Raw genomic sequence first — 19,065 nt, forward strand, 5'->3', positions numbered from 1 at the left:
CACTTACACACTCACTCAGTCACTCACTCAGTCACTCACTCAGTCACTCAGTCAATCAGTCACTCACTCACTCAGTCAGTCACTCACTCACTCACTCACTAACTCGCTCACTCTCACAGACTCACTCACTCAGTCACTCACTCACTCTCTCTTTCTCACTCACTCAGTCGCACACTCACTAACTCGCTCACTCGCTCACTCGCTCACTTACTCACTCAGCCACTCACTCACTCAATAGTGCTCTCATTCACTCAATCACTCGCTCTCGCTCGCTCACTCACTCACTAACTCACTCGCTCACTCCCTCACCCACTCACTCACTAACTCACTCACTCACTCACCTCTCTCACTCACTCTCTCTTTCTCACTCACTCAGTCGCTCACTCACTAACTCGCTCACTCTCTCTTGCTCGCTCACTCACTCATGACTCACTCATTAGTGACTCACTCACTCACTCACTAACTCTCTCACTCACTAACTCTCTCACTCACTAACTCGCTCACTCATCACAGTCACTCTCTCTCTCGCTCACTCACTCAGTTAGTCACCTAACCTCTCACTAACTCGCCCTCTCCACACACTCACCCACTAACTCTCTCTCTCTAACTCTCTCACTCACTCTCCCACTCTCTTTTTCTCACTCACTCGCTCGCTCACTCACCAACTCGCTCACGTCGCTCGCTCGCTCACCCACTCACTCAGTCACTCACTCACTAGCGCTCTCTCATTCACTCAGTCACTCGCTCGCTCACCTCACTCACTCGCTCACACCCCACCCACTCACTCAGTCACTTACTCAGTAACTCACTCATTAACTCGCTCACTCCCTCACCCACTCACTCACTGACTCACTCACTGTCTCACTCACTCACTGACTCACTCACTGACGCACTCACTGGCTCACTCACTCTCCCACTCACGCACTTACTCATTCAGTCACTCACTCACTTTTTCTCTCACTCACTCACTCAGTCAGTAACACACTCACTCACTCCCTCACTCACAAACTCGCTCACTCACTCGCTCACTCACTCACTCACTAACTCTCTCACTAACTCGCCCTCTCACACACTCACCCACTCACTAACTCTCTCTCACTCTCCCACTCTCTTTCTCACTCGCTCGCTCGCTCACTCACTCACTACTCACTCGCTCACTCAGTCAGTTACTCAGTCACTCCCTCAATCACCCACCCACTCACTCAGTCACTTACTCGCTCACTCACGAACTCGCTCACTCGCTCACTCACTCACTCAGTCAGTCAGTCACTCACTCACTAACTCGCTCACTCGCTCACTCACTCAGTCAGTCAGTCACTCACTAACTCGCTCACTCACTCTCATAGACTCACTAACTCACTCTCTCCCTCACTCACTCGCTCGCTCACCCACTCACTCACTCGCTCACTCACTTACTCGCTCACTCACTCGCTCGCTCACTCACTGGCTCATTCACTCACTGGCTCACTCACTCGCCCACTCAATCACTCACTCTCTCACCCACTAACTCACCCTCTCCCTCACTCACTCGCTCACTCACTCACTGGCTAACTCACTCACCCAATCACTCACTTACCCTCTCACCCACTCACTCACTCGCTCACTCACTCACTCACTGGCTCACTCTTTCCCTCCCCTCCTCCTTCCCTCCTCTGTCATCCCTCCTGGTCAATGTTACTAGGGCGCAGATGTTGACTACCTCACCTGGTCTACGGGAGGACGTGGGTTCCATCCCGACCCTGACGATGTCTGCCGCTGTATTGAAGTTGCGTTTTAACCTCGGCTGATGGTCACTCATCCAGCAGCAGATTGACCTCGTGGTGGCTTGCTGGTGGTGGTGGTGGCGGTGGTGGCGGCGGTGGTGGTGGTGGTGGCGGTGGTGGCGGTGGTGGCGGTGGTGGCGGCGGTGGTGGCGGCGGTGGTGGCGGCGGTGGCGGTGGTGGCGGTGGTGGCTTGGTGGTGGTGGTGGTGTCTTGGTGGTGGTGGCGGTGGTGGTGACGATGTTGGTGCGTGACTCCCAGGGACTGTCCCAGCTGTGTGTCACCATGGAGGAGTGCTGGGACCAGGATGCGGAGGCTCGCCTCTCGGCGCACTGCGTGGAGGAGCGTCTGGCGCAGCTGCGGACCGACCCGGGGCTGCCTGGTGGCAGCGGTGGTGGTGGTGGTGGCAGCGGTGGCACCACAGCCGCCCCTCCACCCACCACCACCGTCACCGCCACCGTCACCGCCACTCCACCCACCACCACCACCACCGCCCCTCCACCCACCACCACCACCGTCACCGCCCCTCCACCCACCACCGCTATCGTCACAGCCCCTCCACCCACCGCTATCATCACCGCCCCTGCACCCACCACCACCGCTATCATCACCGCCTCTCCACCCACCACCACCACTATCATCACTGCCCCTCCAACCACCACCACCACTATCATCACCGCCTCTCCACCCACCACCACCACTACCAGGCCCCTCCGCTCCGACCCCATCGTCCTTCTCTCCAACGCGACACCCCCGTCACTCGTCGTCGCCCCCATCGAGGAGTCAAGCCTCTAGGCCGGGGTGGGCGCGGTGGGTAGGGGTGGGGAGGGGGGGCTCCGGGGGGGTGGGGGCGCTGGGGGGGGGGCAGCACGCAAGGCCCCCCACGGCGTGAACGTGGCACGGCCTGACTGCAGAGGCTTTTTCACTGGGCCTGCTTAAACAGGCTTTACTAAGCCTAACTGGACAGGCTTTACTAGGCCTGACTGAACAGCCTCCACTAGGCCTCACTGGTCAATCCACAGCTGGATGAGTGACCATCAACATTTCCTATACTGTTGAAGTCCTATCGTGTTTGTGTCTTGTGTTGTTTTTGTCGTAACGTTCTGACACCATGCCCCCTACTGGACATCTGTGACACACCAAGAGCTTTACAGCTCTTCGGATTCCTCCGGTGTTAATAAAGACTTTGACATCACTCTCAAATGTTTGTCATTTGTAAAGCTTCCGCCCCATTACGCTCCCAATGACTACGACGCATTAGCAAATCGTAGCCCGTTTAGGATCAGTAAGATCACACCCGCAACAGGAGTTGTGTATGGGTTAGTGTAAAGGGTAGTGCATAGTAGTGTAGTGCAGTGGTGTCACTAGGGGGGTGCGAACCGCACAGGGTGACACCATCAGAGGAGGTGACACCAAAATGACCGTCTGTACAATTTGTGTGCAGTGTTTCAGTATAAATTTATTATTTTAAGAAAAAATATATTCCTGTAGTTTTAACAACAAACAACTTTGTTGTTGTCATAACTAAGCCCAGCTTACATGTGTAATAAAGGACTCGACCCTGGTTCTGTCTCCGTGTCCTTTATTTGGGTTCACGTTCTCTTTCCCTCACGGCACTCCTCCTGAGACTCTCTGCCTGGCAGCTCCACAGCTGCCTTCGCTCCCGTAGCCTTCCGCGCTCCTGCAGCTCCGCTGCAGGCTCTTGGTGCAGCCCTCTGGCTGCTCTCACAGCAGCTCCACCGCTGCTCCCTGTTCCTCCGTGCTCGGTCACCGCTGGCCGGCGGTGCCGAGTCTTACCGTGTGTGGCGATCTCGCCACTCCCCAACCTCAGCCCTCCGTGGCCTCTGTGGCGATCTCGCCATCTCCAATCTCAGCTCTATCCCCAACTCTCTTCCACCCCGCTGGCTGGCGCCGTCATGAGCCCCTCAGCCACCAGGCTGAGGCACGGCGACCACCCAACGTGTTCACCACCCTTCACTCCCCCGACTGACCCAGATGGCTTCCTGTCTCCCCGCTATAACTTCTCCCCCACGTGACCCTGACTCCTCCCTCTCGGATCGTCATATCCGCCCCGCCCATTTACGCCCGCATTACACTACCCTCCCCCGTAGAGAAAATTCCAGCCGTCCTCGGCTGAAACAGAACAAAATAATGCGGGCGAAGGCATCACAATCAGGAGTCCCCCAGACACAACGGAGATTATAAGAACAACAACACAAGTAACGAAAGGGGAGGTATCAGGAACTGGAACAGAACACCGGCCTGTCCTCCGCGCAACAACAACAAGAATAAGAATGGCACAATGCACAACAACGGCAACTGACACGCAAGAACGGCCGACGCGCACAACCCAGGAATGTGATGTTTTAGTGCGTGTCCATGTTGCAGTTCCATCCGCTCGGCTCAAGTCCAACGTCAAAGAGAAAGTGGTAGAGCAGGAATGACGAACGGGCGCTCAATCACTCCTTCAAGTCCTCTTCCAGTTAGCACACCAGGTAACACCCAGTGTGGCAGGCACTGAAGATCTGTGACGAGAAGGAGAATCCAATCCCCTGAGGCACAGCACAACAACGCACATCCACATGTCGTACACGACAGCCACCCGGCCCCAGGGTAGTGGAGATGATGTAAATCCGGCCCGCTTAAGAAAACCCCCATAAATACCCAAAATAGACGCGATGGATGCCCCAGTATTTACATTTTAACAACAATATTATTTACATGTGACAACAACAACAACAACAAAATTTCCTGCTCTTGCCCACCAGCAATCCTCCCTTAAGGACCAGCACAGACATCGCACGTACACAGCATGTACCCACGGTCACTCTCAGCAAAGCCCCCAGTCGCACACCCTCGCGTGGAGAGAGCCACGCTCCCCAGCGGTAACGTTTAACTCGCCCTAACCCCCACCGTGGTCGTCAACCCACAGCAACAACCACTGACCATACTCTCGGCTAGTGCAATTTCGGGGATGAGCAGCAACTCGGCCATGCTCCTCCCTTACTATCCCATCAGAGATGGACACACACCAGCCTCGTATAGTCTGATGCTTTATAGCCCAGGGAAGGTTCATCCCCCGGCAATGCCAGACCCCATCGACTCCCCCCACGGGGCAATGTTCTCTTATAGAGACAATAACACCCTAACCCAGATCCCGTGAGCCCCCGGCACACCAGGTTCAGTCTGCCACCGCACAACTGAACCATGACTCCCCGAGTCATATGAGCACATGGCCCATTAGTTTAAGACATACCACGGAGGTTTCGCCTCCGGGCTGTCAGGTCAGCCATCAGCCATAGGCCAATGTGACCACAACTCGTGCATCACCCAATCAACAATGGCAGGCATAACAGATGGAATATTTGCCCCACCGCGGTTTTTCCCGCGCGCTCAAAATGGCGGCCCCCTTCGCCCAGCGCGTTCGCGCAATAACTCGCGCGCACTCAAAATGGCGGCCCTTTCCGCAAAGCGCATCGTCGCCATACCCCGCGTGCGCGCAAAATGGCGGCCCAACGTGCGAATACGTGGCCAGTTTTCTCCATTCGTGCACCCCAGCTTCCCTTTGCTGGGGGTCACAAAATGCATCCCCCGTCTTATTGTAACAACCCCAACAACGATAGACGCACAGCCCCAGCTTGCTGCGTGCAGCAGTCATATCGGGGAATTTTTAACCAATATTTTACCAACCACATTGGTTACACAACCCAACTCGCAAAGCAACTCGTGGCTGCATGCGATAAACCGAGTACGCGACGCCACTTGGCGCCCATTTACGATCCCATTAGCATTAACATCTGAGCCACCCACAACGGCGTCATCGCGCACCCTCATTTTCAAAAAGCTCAATTACCCTTATAATATACACGCAATCTCGTGTGCACAACACCCATACAACCACATTTTTTGGTCCCCCTCTATAATATACACGCAATCTCGTGTGCACAACACCCATACAACCACATTTTAGGGTCCCCCTTTATAATATACACGCAATCTCGTGTGCACAACAACCATACAACCAAATTTTTGGGTTCCCCTCGAATTTGTTACCAATTTCCAAACAGGTACGCACAATTAATAACAATCCCAAACCCCAATAGTCAACCAATGCATTGCACCCCATAACCGTACAGAACGGTGTAACAGCACATACAGTCAGCATATCGCGATCACACGCGTACATTTAAGCACAATAGCAAGCAGATCTGCAGGCAACCAACACACCATTAATCCTGTCGTAACTTTGCAGCAACAACACAAACATTCTCTCTCTTGCAACAACCACATCGCACATAGCACCTCGCAGCACAATACACCAAAAAAAAAATATATTTTTTTTCAATTAAGCCCATCGCACAAGGTAACCCACGAGATAATACAGCGCAAGATACCCGACGCTCCCGAGTTAATAATTAACTTCGCCATCAAGATAACAACTCCACGCCGCAGCGCACACACACAATTTGACACTCAGCAAACACAGCAGACTCTCTGTCCATTCTCAACACACGCACACACTTATATTGACACCAAGCAACAAGCAGATAGCGCGTTCATCGTTATTACACACACATACACACAGTCCGAACCGCGCTCCGCACAATCGAGTCATGAGAGAAAAAAACACAATCGCCCCCCGGCCCTCGAAAGATGGGTGAGGTGTGTGTTAAGGCCGGGTGCATATCGTTACGACTCGCCCGGGGCTGCAGCAAGAAGAGGACGGCAGGGTGGCAACTTGAGACGCCTCGCAGAACTCGTTCGGCGACTTGACTGCTCCGTTGTCACGCACCCGAGCCAGGACGGGAAGCTCCCGCCCCAGCAGCCGCAGCATCGTCGTCCTCTCCTCGCAGCTCGTCCTCGCGCAGCAGCTCACTGCAGGCTGCTCTCCCCGAGGCACCTCCAGATGGCAGCGCAAAGCTGCGTCACCGCCGCGATGTTGAATGGCGACGTCTCCCCGCCGCGGTGAAGACAAGATGGCGGCCTCCCGCCTTTTCTCCCCTGCCACGCCCAAGATGGCGTCTTCGTGCCACGTGGCAGATGGCGCTGGCAGCGCAGGAAAGGCGGAGGCCTGCGGATCACCACCGGGCCTCCCCGACGCCGTCCTCGGCGTGGTGAACTCACACAGTTACGCCAGCACGATTTTCAAGGTCTCCATCTGCGCCGCCATCTGTCTCCATCGTAAGTTGGCGTCCTCCGGCACAGACAGGTCCATCAACGCGGCGACACCTTGCTCACCCGGACCCGTACTCGTTCCAGCACGGATCTCCTCTTCCATCGCAGGCAGGTCCACCGTCTGAGGAAGGTCGTCGTCGTCTGATGATGTAGCAGATGATGGCGCAGGAATATTCTTTTTTTTTCTTCTCTCAGTTGTTTTGAGATGCCGTTTCACTTCTGACACCAGTGTAATAAAGGACTCGACCCTGGTTCTGTCTCCGTGTCCTTTATTTGGGTTCGCGTTCTCCTTCCCTCACGGCACTCCTCCTGAGACTCTCTGCCTGGCAGCTCCACAGCTGCCTTCGCTCCCGTAGCCTTCCGCGCTCCTGCAGCTCCCTGCAGGCTCTTGGTGCAGCCCTCTGGCTGCTCTCACAGCAGCTCCACCGCTGCTCCCTGTTCCTCCGTGCTCGGTCACCGCTGGCCGGCGGTGCCGAGTCTTACCGTGTGTGGCGATCTCGCCACTCCCCAACCTCAGCCCTCCGTGGCCTCTGTGGCTATCTCGCCATCTCCAACCTCAGCTCTATCCCCAACTCTCTTCCACCCCGCTGGCTGGCGCCGTCATGAGCCCCTCAGCCACCAGGCTGAGGCACGGCGACCACCCAACGCGTTCACCACCCTTCACTCCCCCGACTGACCCAGATGGCTTCCTGTCTCCCTGCTATAACTTCTCCCCCACGTGACCCTGACTCCTCCCTCTCGGATCGTCATATCCGCCCCGCCCATTTACGCCCGCATTACATTAATAACAGTTATATGCTTAATACAATGTACAAAGTAACATATAGTATCGTAATTGTATAGTAAACATATAGCAGCATATAGCAGTGTGATACATATTAGGGTGGGTAGAATAATACATAGTGTTATATTAAAGGTATAGGGTGGTTTATAGCAATACAGTATATAATTTAATGTTGGGTTTATCTATGGCAGTATATAGTACGGTGTATGCTCGTGTGATGTAAGAGAATAAAGTTTAGATGGAAGCATATTATATAATTTTTACGACGTAGAATTGTAATGTATTACTTGCTGTTAGTAAACTCAGCTTATTGTAGAGTATAGTAAATATACTGATGATGCTATGCAGTTTATACTTCAGTTTTTTTATGTAGTTTATACTTTAGTTTTCTACGTGGTTGTTCAGTAACTGCAGCTACATACTATTAACATTCCTTTCCTTTGTTAATGCTACTCCCTGCACCCTCCCTTGGTGCTGCTGATCCTGCATAATGCATGGGCATAATATGACTTTGAAACCCCCCCGCCCACCTCCTACACATTTCCCATGAATATGCTAAATTCCTCTTGATATGCACATTCTTTTGTTAAGGCGCTCCTCTTCCACCTCCTACCCAGCTTATATATAAGCTCCTCGCTTGGCAGTGTCTCATTCTTCACCTGAAGACGGCTGCTTGCGTTATAGCCGACACGTCGTGAGAATTATTTTATTATGTTTTTTTATTTTATTACTTCCCTTCTACGTGACTTTACCGAAAGAACCAAGAAGATGAATCCCTGCCGTCACGAAAGCTTTAAATCCTTGGAGAGCTCTTTGCTCTTGGCCATGGTGGAGCGTTTGGAATCTGATTGATTGCTTCTGTGAACAGGTGTCTTTTATATAGCTAACAAGCTGAGATTAGGAGCACTCCATTTAAGAGTGTGCTCCTAATCTCAGCTCGTTACCTGTATAAAAGACACCTGGGAGCCAGAAATCTTTCTGATTGAGAGGGGGTCAAATACTTATTTCCCTCATTAAAATGCAAATCAATTTATAACATTTTTCCCTAGATTTTTGTTGTTATTCTGTCTCTCACTGTTCAAATAAACCTACCTTTAATATTATAGACTGATCATTTCTTTGTCAGTGGGCGAACGTACAAAATCAGCAGGGGATCAAATACTTTTTTCCCTCACTGTATGTTAACCACACTGTGTGTGTACACCTATGTTAACCACATTGTCTCAACGTTGCATGTGTACTGGGTTTTAATTAAAATTTAGTTTTCTTGATGGAGTAATTTCTGCCCCTTTATATTTTTCAACGCTTTCACTTCACGTGATATGCCTCTGTTGTCGTGGTCAACATCTTGTAACAACATGTTTAGTCTACTTCCTGTTGTCCAATCCACGAGACTGTGTGCTCACTGTGACAACGTACTGCCCGCACACCAACCAGGCGCCACGTGCCTCAGGCTCACCTGCGTCGTGTGCGTGCATCACTCTAAATAAAAAACACCTAATTGATAAAGCAATCAATAAAAATCGGCGTCAATCACTTAAGCGTCTCTTTAAAAGCGTGGACGTCTTGTTAATTAAATATCTATTTTCCCGCCGGGAATCGAGAACACCGCGGCCCATGAGCTCTGGAATCGCGTCGCCCACGAAGCTTCTGAACACGCGGTGAGCGCCGAGCGCGTGTCGCGCAACTCAAACTTGTTGTTTAATTATTCAACTTCATTCGTTCCTCTCTCTCTCTCTGTGTGTGTGGCGCGCACAAGGCTCGTGGTCGAAACGTCGTTTACTTCCACGTTGTCCGCTCGACTTCTTTTAAAAAATGTTACAATTTTTTAAAATAAAAAATAAATTTGTATTAACTTTTTTTTTTTTAAGGAGTTTCTTTTAGTGGGTTTACCTATACAATGCATGGGTCTCCTTGCATATCTAGATTATATTTATTAGTTCAACAACAACAACGAGAACACCGCTGCCGGGTGACTACCTAACACGAGGTCTGACCCTGCGTAGTAAAGTGTTGTGTGTTGCTAAATTGGTTATGGCTACAAAGTATGTTTAATGGATAGTATTATTCCACACAAACTTTGCGTTTGTGAGCAGGACTTTACGTGAAGGGATGACACAAATGCACGCCACGTTTTTTTATTTAAAATAGTTAAATTTATCAATGTCCTGGGTCACAAAAGCAACGTTTGTGAGGAGATTTTATTTAAATTTATTTTTAATTTATTTTAGTTTATTTATTTCTACCTACGTGACTTTACTGAAAAAAACCTCCGAGTATGAATCCTTGCAGTCACGAAAGCTTCAAATTTAGAATTTGTTGAGATTAACAATAGCCACTTTCTCTACTTTTGAGACATAAGCTATTAGATAATAAAACTGTACTACTAAGGGACAATGTTGTTGTGACACTGTTATTAATGGAGTGGATTATTCACTTCGCTTTTGTGTCCTGGGTCACACAAGCAACGTTTGTGTGGAGTATTAAGAGCCCACTTTCTCTACTTTTGAGGCACTAGCTATTAGGTATAACACTTACTACACAGGGACAACAATAAAACATGTTTTTGTTACACACTGAATTATCTACTTAATCGAGGAAATCTCTCAAGCTTTCGTGACTGCAGGGACTTCATCTTCTTGGTTCTTTCGGTAAAGTCGCGTAGAAGGGCTCGTTTTTTGTCTGAAATCCTACGGCCTTTCACTGGAAAAACCACCTTCTGGGTACTAAACTCTACTGACCTGGTATCGACAATCAAGGGGATTGCCCTGTCCCCAGACGACCTGCTTGTCAGTTGATGTGGTTTCCTTATTCACCAAAGTTCCTGTACCTGACACCATCGCAATCATTGAAGACTTGATTCATCAAGGACTGAATGCTGGGGTACCCCCCCCCCCCCCTGGTGAGACACTGCTTAATCAATACATACTTCACCTGGAATGGAACTTTCTACAAACAAACTGAGGGTACCCCAATGGGCTCCCCCCTATCTCCGGTTGTAGCCAACGTTTTCATGGAGAAATTTGAGACTGACGCCATCCAGACTGCCACTCTATGCCCGACCTTGTGGAAGAGGTACGTAGATGACACTTTTGTCATCTGGCCACATGGCCGGCCTGCTCTAGACCAATTCCTCGACCACATCAATTCCATACACCCAGCCATCAGATTCACCATGGAAGTCGAAAAAGGAGGCAAGCTACCCTTTTTGGATGTCTAAATTAAAAGGAGACCTGATGGTTCAATGAGCCATTCTGTCTACAGGAAAGCCACCCACACGGATGCTTACCTAAAACCGGATTCCCACCACCATCCATCCCAGAAAAAACTCCCTCATCAAGACTCTATACCATAGAGCCCAACGCATCTCCGACCAGGAACACATTGCCAGTGAACTCAAACACGTACGCCAAGCTCTTAAGGCTAATGGTTACTCCGACTACACAATCCGCAAGGCCATCACTCCAACCATCAAGAAGGATCCTGTTGAGGAGCCTATCAAAACTATCACCCTACCCTACATTGCTGGGGTCACAAAAAAGATCTCCAAAATCCTGATTAAACATAAGATCCAGGTCCGATTCAACACAGTACATAAAATTCGTGATCTGGTCCCGTCTGTAAAAGATGTGGTTCCAGACATACAGTTCCCTGGCGTCTACAAACTAAGTTGCCTCTGTGGTAGCAGTTACATTGGAGAAACCAAACGACATGTCTCGGACCGCATCCGTGAACATAAAGCAGACCTGAAACACGGTAGGACAAACTCCTCAGCCGTGGCAGATCACTGTTACAATTCAGTGGGCTCACATGACATTGACTTCTCCAAGACAGAGGTTCTCTGCAAGCCATCTGGCTATCATGAGAGATTCGTTCATGAGGCGATCCACATATACAAACACAGAGACAATTTCAACCGAGAAGATGGATTCTGGCTCGGCAATCATTGGAAGGACGTAATAAACCATTTCGGATCTTAACTGATTGTTCACGTTTACGGTGACTTTCAGACCGCAGTCCACTCACTGGCATTGACTGTATCTTGTGTGCTCCACAGGGAATGCAATATTTGCTCCGTTGCGGGTCTCCTGCTTCTACATACTATTAACATTCCCTCCCTTTGTTAATGCTACCCCCTACCCCCTCCCTTTGATGCTGCTAATCCTGCATAATGCATGGGTATAATATGACTTTGAAAACCCCCAGCCCACCTCCTACACTTCCCATAAATATGCTAAATTTCTCTTGAAATGCAAATTCTTTTGTCAAGGCGCTCTTCCCCCCCCTCCAACCCAGCTTAAAAAGACGCTCCAAGCCTGGGGTTGTCATTCAGACTCTGTCTTCTCGACAGACCTGTTCTTCACCTGAGGACGGCTGCTTGCGTTGTGGCCGAAACGTCGTGAGAATTATTTTATTATGTTTTATTTTTATTATTTTATTACTTCCCTTCTACGTGACTTTACCGAAAGAACCAAGAAGACGAGGAAATCTCGTTCGGCCCTTGCGCCCCCTGTTGACACGGGACCGGTACTGCAGGCCAAGAATATGGCATGGCGCCAAACGATGCCACCACACATTCAATGCACGTCGTGGTTATAAGGTCGGTCGGCTACAGACATCAGCAGTTGGAGTTCATCACGACCACGGTGGTGAGATGTTTACTCCCTCGCCCGGTACACAAGCGGTCGTGGGTTCGATCCCGTGTACCAGGCGAGGAAGTTAACATCTCCCAGCCACCGTGATGATGATGATGAGTGAGACATGAAAACTCAAAATATGCAGACCATGCGAGGGTGTGAACATCGTCACCACCGCTCTGCTTCTCTTCTGCACAGTGTCGCTGGCCATGAGAACTCCGATGGGCTTCTCCCCGCTGCTGCTGGGACTCTGCGCCACGGCACAGCTGGGGGCAGTCGCCAGCGACTCTTGGTGGTAACCGCGAGACGCCGCCGCTGATTTCCTCTTCACTCTTCTTCTGCGATGGGCGCACAAGTGTCTAATATCTTGCACACCCCCCCCCCCCCCCATACGGCTGTTTGTGTTTTGTTTAACACCGAGTAGCGGGCAGGGCTCTCGTGACCAATATCATCCACAGGAGTTTTTTTGGGGGGGTTACATCGCGTAAATGTATAAATGTTGTCATAAAAAATATATCTAGCCACAGTGATGATGATAGAGACACACAGACTCCAAATGTACAGCAGCAGCAGGCGTCAGGGTTGGGATCAAACCTACTACCTACTGCATACCAGGCGAGGTAGTCAACATCCCCTGGCCACCGTGACCCCCCTCCACCCCCTTCCCTCTGCAGGTCGCTGGCATTGTGGACACCCCGGGTCGACCCCTCCACGCATCCGCTGCTGTTGTGCAGCACGTCGCCGGGGCTGTCCCCCACACAGCGCCAAATATGCCAGAAGCAGCCGCACTTCATGAAGCTCGTGGCCGAGGGTGTCCAGCTGGCGATTGCCGAGTATCGGCACCAGTTCCAGGCCAAGCGGTCGAACTGGACCACGGAGAATGGGCTCGTCCCTATTCCTCGGTCGGGTAAGGAGATCGTCTCCCCGGGTCAGAGCCAGTGTCGAGCCTCTCCCGGCAAAGCGGGTTTCCCCTCGAAGTTCAGCTACACACGGACGACCTTTCTACACGGCCCCATCGTCGGCTTCTAACTGCACAGCTGGCTGACTAATGCAGCGATGACGACGATGGGAGCCGTGCAGAGGATCGGACATGCGGCCGGAACACGGCGAGCGTAGCTAGGCCACGCCCCCTTCTAGAACCTTCCAGCAGGTTCCATGAGCTTCCCCACTGACCCACCTTCTACCTCTAGCCCAGACACGCCCCCTTCTAGAACCTTCCAGCAGGTTCCATGAGCTTCCCCACTGACCCACCTTCTACCTCTAGCCCAGACACGCCCCCTTCTAGAACCTTCCAGCAGGTTCCATGAGCTTCCCCACTGACCCACCTTCTACCTCTAGCCCAGACACGCCCCCTTCTAGAACCTTCCAGCAGGTTCCATGAGCTTCCCCACTGACCCACCTTCTACCTCTAGCCCAGACACGCCCCCTTCTAGAACCTTCCAGCAGGTTCCATGAGCTTCCCCACTGACCCACCTTCTACCTCTAGCCCAGACACGCCCCCTTCTAGAACCTTCCAGCAGGTTCCATGAGCCCTGTCATTGCACTAGTCAAGAATTCGCCACGTTCTGTCTACGTGCCGAAGCCTTGCCGGTCGGACGCGGCGGCTGTTTTAACGACGTGACGTTTCTATTTCGGCGACCTACGCTAGATAGAAAAACAACAACCTCCATTATAGACAAATGATGAAATTGTTTTGTGGGGGGGGGGGGCCCAGGCTCTCGCGAGACCGCCTTCTTCTCCGCCCTCGCCGCCGCGGGAGTGGTGCACGCGGTGGCGCGCGCCTGCTACACCCCGCAGGTGATCCGCGACAGCTGCACCTGGACCTATGACCCCTTGCTGCACCCCAGAGGTAACATCGAGTACGGAGCCCATTTCGCCAAGGTGTTTGTGGACGCGAGTGTCCACGACCGCTGGAGGCGAGGGGGACAACGCAAGTCTTTGGCGAAACTCGTGCAGATGGATTTGCACAACTACGAAGTTGGTCGCGTGGTGAGTGGGCGGGTGGGTTGTAGGTATTGTCGTATGAAATGTTTTTTTATGGAAAAAAGTATCAGTTTATGAAATGCTGCACATTTATATACTTGGATCGGCATCGTTGTCTAGGGGTTGTCTTGTTCAGCAGTTCTACTGCTGTAGCCACCCGATTGCTTGTGTTGCAGGTTGAAATGTGATTTATTATTTTTCTATCTACGTGACTTTACCGATCTAACCCCCCAAGTCAGCACGCTCATGGTTCGTCATTAGCCGTTGCGCTGCTGCTCCTGTGAGTAGCAGCCTGGCTTTGCGCCACTACCCTTGGGTGCGGCACAGGCTGGAGAAGGGATGCAGTGATGTGGTACAGGAGGACGTGGAGCTGAGTGGACTTGCCGATGACTGGTACCAGCGGTGTCAAGATCGGCCTCTGTGGAGGAGGCTCGTGAAGGACGCTACTGGGCAGTTGGAGGCAGTCGCCCTCCAACAACAACAGGAGGGTGGAGGAGCGACGCTCACAACAACGAGCGGAGCGCCGGGTGGCTAAAGCACAGCATGTTGGCATAGTAGGGGGCACAGGTGGTGCATCAGCCAGTCATCTCAGTCAGTCGACCCGTGGCACCTGGGTCTGCCCCGTGACCTCCTGCCAGCGGGCGTTGGACACTTCACGTGGCCTCAACGTGCACACGGCCTGGCACAATCTCCCTCGTGACGTCACCGCCACTTAGTGGCGAATGGCGGTTGGTAGTGACAAATGATGATGGTGTTGGTGGTAACTGATTGTGGTAGTAACAATGACCGTGGTGGTGGTGCTGCAGGTGATGGAAGAACTGTTGTACTACTGCGGTTGCGACAACAGAACCGGTGAATGCGACAGAGTCTGCCTGCCGCTGCGCGAAGACTTTCGCGACGTTGGCGACTTTCTGAACGTGAGCTCACGGCTGCCGGTGATGAGACTGCACCCGGAGGATTAATCCACAGTCGGGTTACAAACGGGGGGAGGGGTCCCTAACAGCATTCACTCAACCACCACCACTTCAAAAGAAAACATGGCGGATCCTCCCCCCCCCTGATGATGATGACGATAATGTCAATGATGGCTGCAGGGAAAGTACGACAGAAGTTCCGCCATGCGGCTGGTGAGGGACAACAGGAGCGGTGGAAGTGGCGGCGCCGCCCGCTGGCGTCTGGAGCCGGTGAACGAGTGGTTGACGGCGCCCTCGGAGTATGACCTGGTCCACGTGAGCGCCAGCCCGGAGTACTGCGTCCGTGGCAGCACCAGCGGAGCGGTGGGGAGGCAGCGCTGCAACGACACCGAGGCAGCCGAGGAATGCACCGTCACATGCTGCGACAGAGGATACGACATCTCCCAAGGTGGGCCCCCCCCCCCACCCCCGGTTGAAATTGAGTTACAAGATTTGAGGATACGACAACAGACGGAGTGAGTTCAATGAAAGCGTGTAAACATGATCTCGTCCAGGAGCGTCAATCGTTCCACAAACTCCCGGTCATCTTGGTAGCAGCAGCGGCGGCTTTCTAGCTCTGCCATCGGACAGACGCTGGTCACTGCATCATTGCGCGCAGCGCTCTCGGATGAGCGTCTGCGGCCGTCTGGAATGCTCTTCCGATAATATAAAGCGCGATATTAGTCTAGATTGAACACTGTTTTCTTTAGAACTGCTTTTAGTATTTAGTTTGTCTTTCCCCTGCCCGCACCACCTGAGCGCATGGTTGGCTATGTACGGTGTCAAGAAGTTCAACGTACAAACTATACACTACACTACACACTACACTATACATCACATCCTATACACTACTCTACACCACGACTCTACACTACTGTAATGACCACCTGGCCACACACCACCGTCTCTCTCTATTCACACCGTCCCTATACCACTACGCACTAGTCTTCACTACTATACAGTACCGTACACCACGCAATCACACCGAAAATGCATTTCTGTAGAACTGCTTTCCGTGATCCTTAGGTTGCTCGAAGGGATATCGTCGGCAGTGGCTCTGCGACAGCCGCTTCCCCGCGGGTCATTCGCAGAGGTCGCAAACGGGTTTTGATTCCTTACCCCTCGTACCCGTATCCGGCCGCACCAGGGTCGCTAGCGGGTACCCGGCCGTACCCGTACCCTACCCGTACCCGGCCGGGTACGGGTAGGGTACGGGTTTCGGGTACCCGCTTGCGACCTCTGGGACGAAGCCATGTTGCAGGCGCGGGTGGGTTGATTCTAGGAACTTGAATTGTGAGAAGAGACAAGACGTTGGGAAATGAGTGACAAACGGTGACTCACCAGTGACTCACGGTCTACCCGTACCCGGCCGCACCAGGATCGCAAACGGCTACCCGTACCCGGCCGGGTACGGCCGGGTACGGGTAGCCGGGTATCGGGTACCCGGTTGCGACCTCTGGTCGTTTGACAACGTCGGGAGGAGAAGTGCGCGTAGATGTTGTTCACCTCGACGTTAATGGCGGTTGCACAATTGCGATGATCTCATTAGCTCTCTCCCCTCTGCTGTTCCCTCCCCAGTCACGGTGGAGATGCAGTGCGGGTGCAAGGAACAGCTCAAGGAGAACGTCAAGTGCAAGCTTTGCCCGTGGACCGTCGATCAATTCGCTTGCAAGTAGCCTCCAGCCCCAGTCTAGGGGGGGCCTCGACTGAAATCGCGACCCCCACAAAGCTTTTCGATTTTAAGCTTTCGTGACTGCAGGGATTCATCTTCTTGGTTCTTTCTGTAAAGTCACGTAGAAGGGAAGTAATAAAATAATAAAAATAAAACATAATAAAATAATATAATAATATAATATAATAATATAAAGCTGTTTATGGCATCGACATCCAGCGTGTACCCCTCACTACGAGCTGCGTTCTACTATACACACTTCACTCGCGTGCGATGCTACACTGCACTATGCACTACCCTACAACACACTCTGCATGCGCTTCATCTTCACGATGTGGAAGCGCCGTTGTTTTGTGACGTCGCCACTTGAATGCGCTTAGCGACCAAGTGCCGTTGTTCCGTTTATTCCTTTGTTCTCGTTAACGCCGCGTTTGCCAAATCTAGGCAACGTTCACTCGGCGCTTGTTGGGATTCACAGCGAGGTCCGTCGCACCCTTCCCTGCGAGCCGCGTCACACTGAATCCACTACTTCACACGACTTCGCACTGCACTTGTATGCAGTGTCTCACCTATAAAAGTCATTTTTGTCTCTTTATCTGTGTGTCTGGATGAAACTTGCTAAGGATTTGGCTCACGAACCACAGGGTGTACGTTTAAAGTACCCACACACACCACAGATACACACACACACATACCACACACACGCCACGCCACACACACTACGCCACACACGACAGCCAGTAAGGAATTGTAGATCCGCCACTGACAATTCACTTCAAAGCATCAGCTGATAAAAGAAGATAAAGGCGCGGTCCCTGCAATTCCCCTACTCAGGCTCTTGTTGGCAGAACGGCCTTCCCACTCTGAGGAGCTCTGGACAGAGCTCCTCGATGGGCTACTTGGCCTACTCTTCCACGCTGACGTCTACAGACGCCGTGGGAGAACACACCAGAGTGGGGGTAGCCCACACTCTACCCCACCGACTGGACCGGGTGGTGGCTGGGTGCGTTTGAGAAACGTGTCCATTGGTTCAGCTGCCGTAGCGACGGCGGGTGACGGACCGGTGACTTCTGGATTGTTTGACCTTCTGAGTCAATGATTGGCGTCACGTTGCGAGCCCAGTGTTTGTACGTGCGACGTCGGTCAAATGAAAGTCACTTAAATTTCGATTTTAAAGCTTTCGTGACTGCAGGGATTCGTATTCTTGGTTCTTTCGGTAAAGTCACGTAGAAGGGAAGTAATAAAATAATAAAAATATAAAACAATAAAAATTCTCACGTTTCGACTGCAACACAAGCAATCATCATCAGGTGTGAAATCCACAGAATTTTTTTTTCAAATTTTCTTGCTGTGGATTTCACACCTGATGATGATTTCTTGTGTTGCAGTCGAAACGTGAGAAATTTTGTTTTATATTTACATTATTTTATTATTCCCCTTCTACGTGACTTTACCGAAAGAACCAAGAACATGAAAGTCACTTATTTGAACGGCCCTGGACTGAGACTGCCTGTGACCTTCAGCGTTGAGGCGCCGCTCAAATAACTTAACAGCAGCAAAGGCAAACGACAAACATCGTGAGTAGTGAACAGCGAGTGGATCAGCGCGGCTGGGCTACGTACGGTGTGAAAGAAGTGCAACACACAGAGCAGAAGTTGTTGTTTGTGTCACTTTCTTTGTTGCAACTTGCCGGAAATCTGTTAAAATTAACACAAATAAGCCGCGTGGCTCGGCAGATTTCTCCAGTAACGAACCAAACGCCTCTTCTGATTGCGAAACACAAACTCGGCAATCAGTTGTGCAGACCAGAAGGGGGGTGGGGAGTGAATGTCGTCGTGAATGACAGCGGGTGTCTGTCATTGACTGGGTTATATCGACACACAACGTATGTTGATCACGCATGCACACGATGCATGCGCATTGCGCGTGTGTACGTTCGGCCGTTGTAAAAATAACTTCACCCAAATACACTCGTAGCGATGTTGACGTGTAACCCGGTCACAGGAGCAGACTTCAAGCGGCTAATGCCGATGGGTAAAGGTGCAGTCCTGCAAGTGCTCGCGTCACCGCTGTGACGGAAGGTTTTCTCGAGGGAGCTCTG

At 51.7% G+C, this 19,065-nt stretch overlaps 1 protein-coding gene across 1 annotated transcript; it reads left to right on the plus strand.

Annotated features, from left to right (window-relative positions):
* The first annotated feature begins 2,045 nt into the window (after positions 1-2,045).
* Positions 2,046-16,968, plus strand: LOC133362442 (protein Wnt-5a-like). Its single transcript, XM_061581390.1, has 7 exons — positions 2,046-2,142; positions 12,555-12,651; positions 13,031-13,263; positions 14,071-14,345; positions 15,146-15,274; positions 15,434-15,701; positions 16,871-16,968. The coding sequence occupies exons 1-7, from the start codon at positions 2,046-2,048 to the stop codon at positions 16,966-16,968; spliced, it is 1,197 nt and encodes a 398-aa protein (XP_061437374.1).
* The last annotated feature ends 2,097 nt before the right edge of the window (positions 16,969-19,065 follow it).

The sequence above is a fragment of the Lethenteron reissneri genome, unplaced genomic scaffold (genome assembly GCF_015708825.2).
Source record: "Lethenteron reissneri isolate LAM-NWPU_2019-01 unplaced genomic scaffold, ASM1570882v1 scaffold_1482, whole genome shotgun sequence".
Taxonomy (NCBI): domain Eukaryota; kingdom Metazoa; phylum Chordata; class Hyperoartia; order Petromyzontiformes; family Petromyzontidae; genus Lethenteron; species Lethenteron reissneri.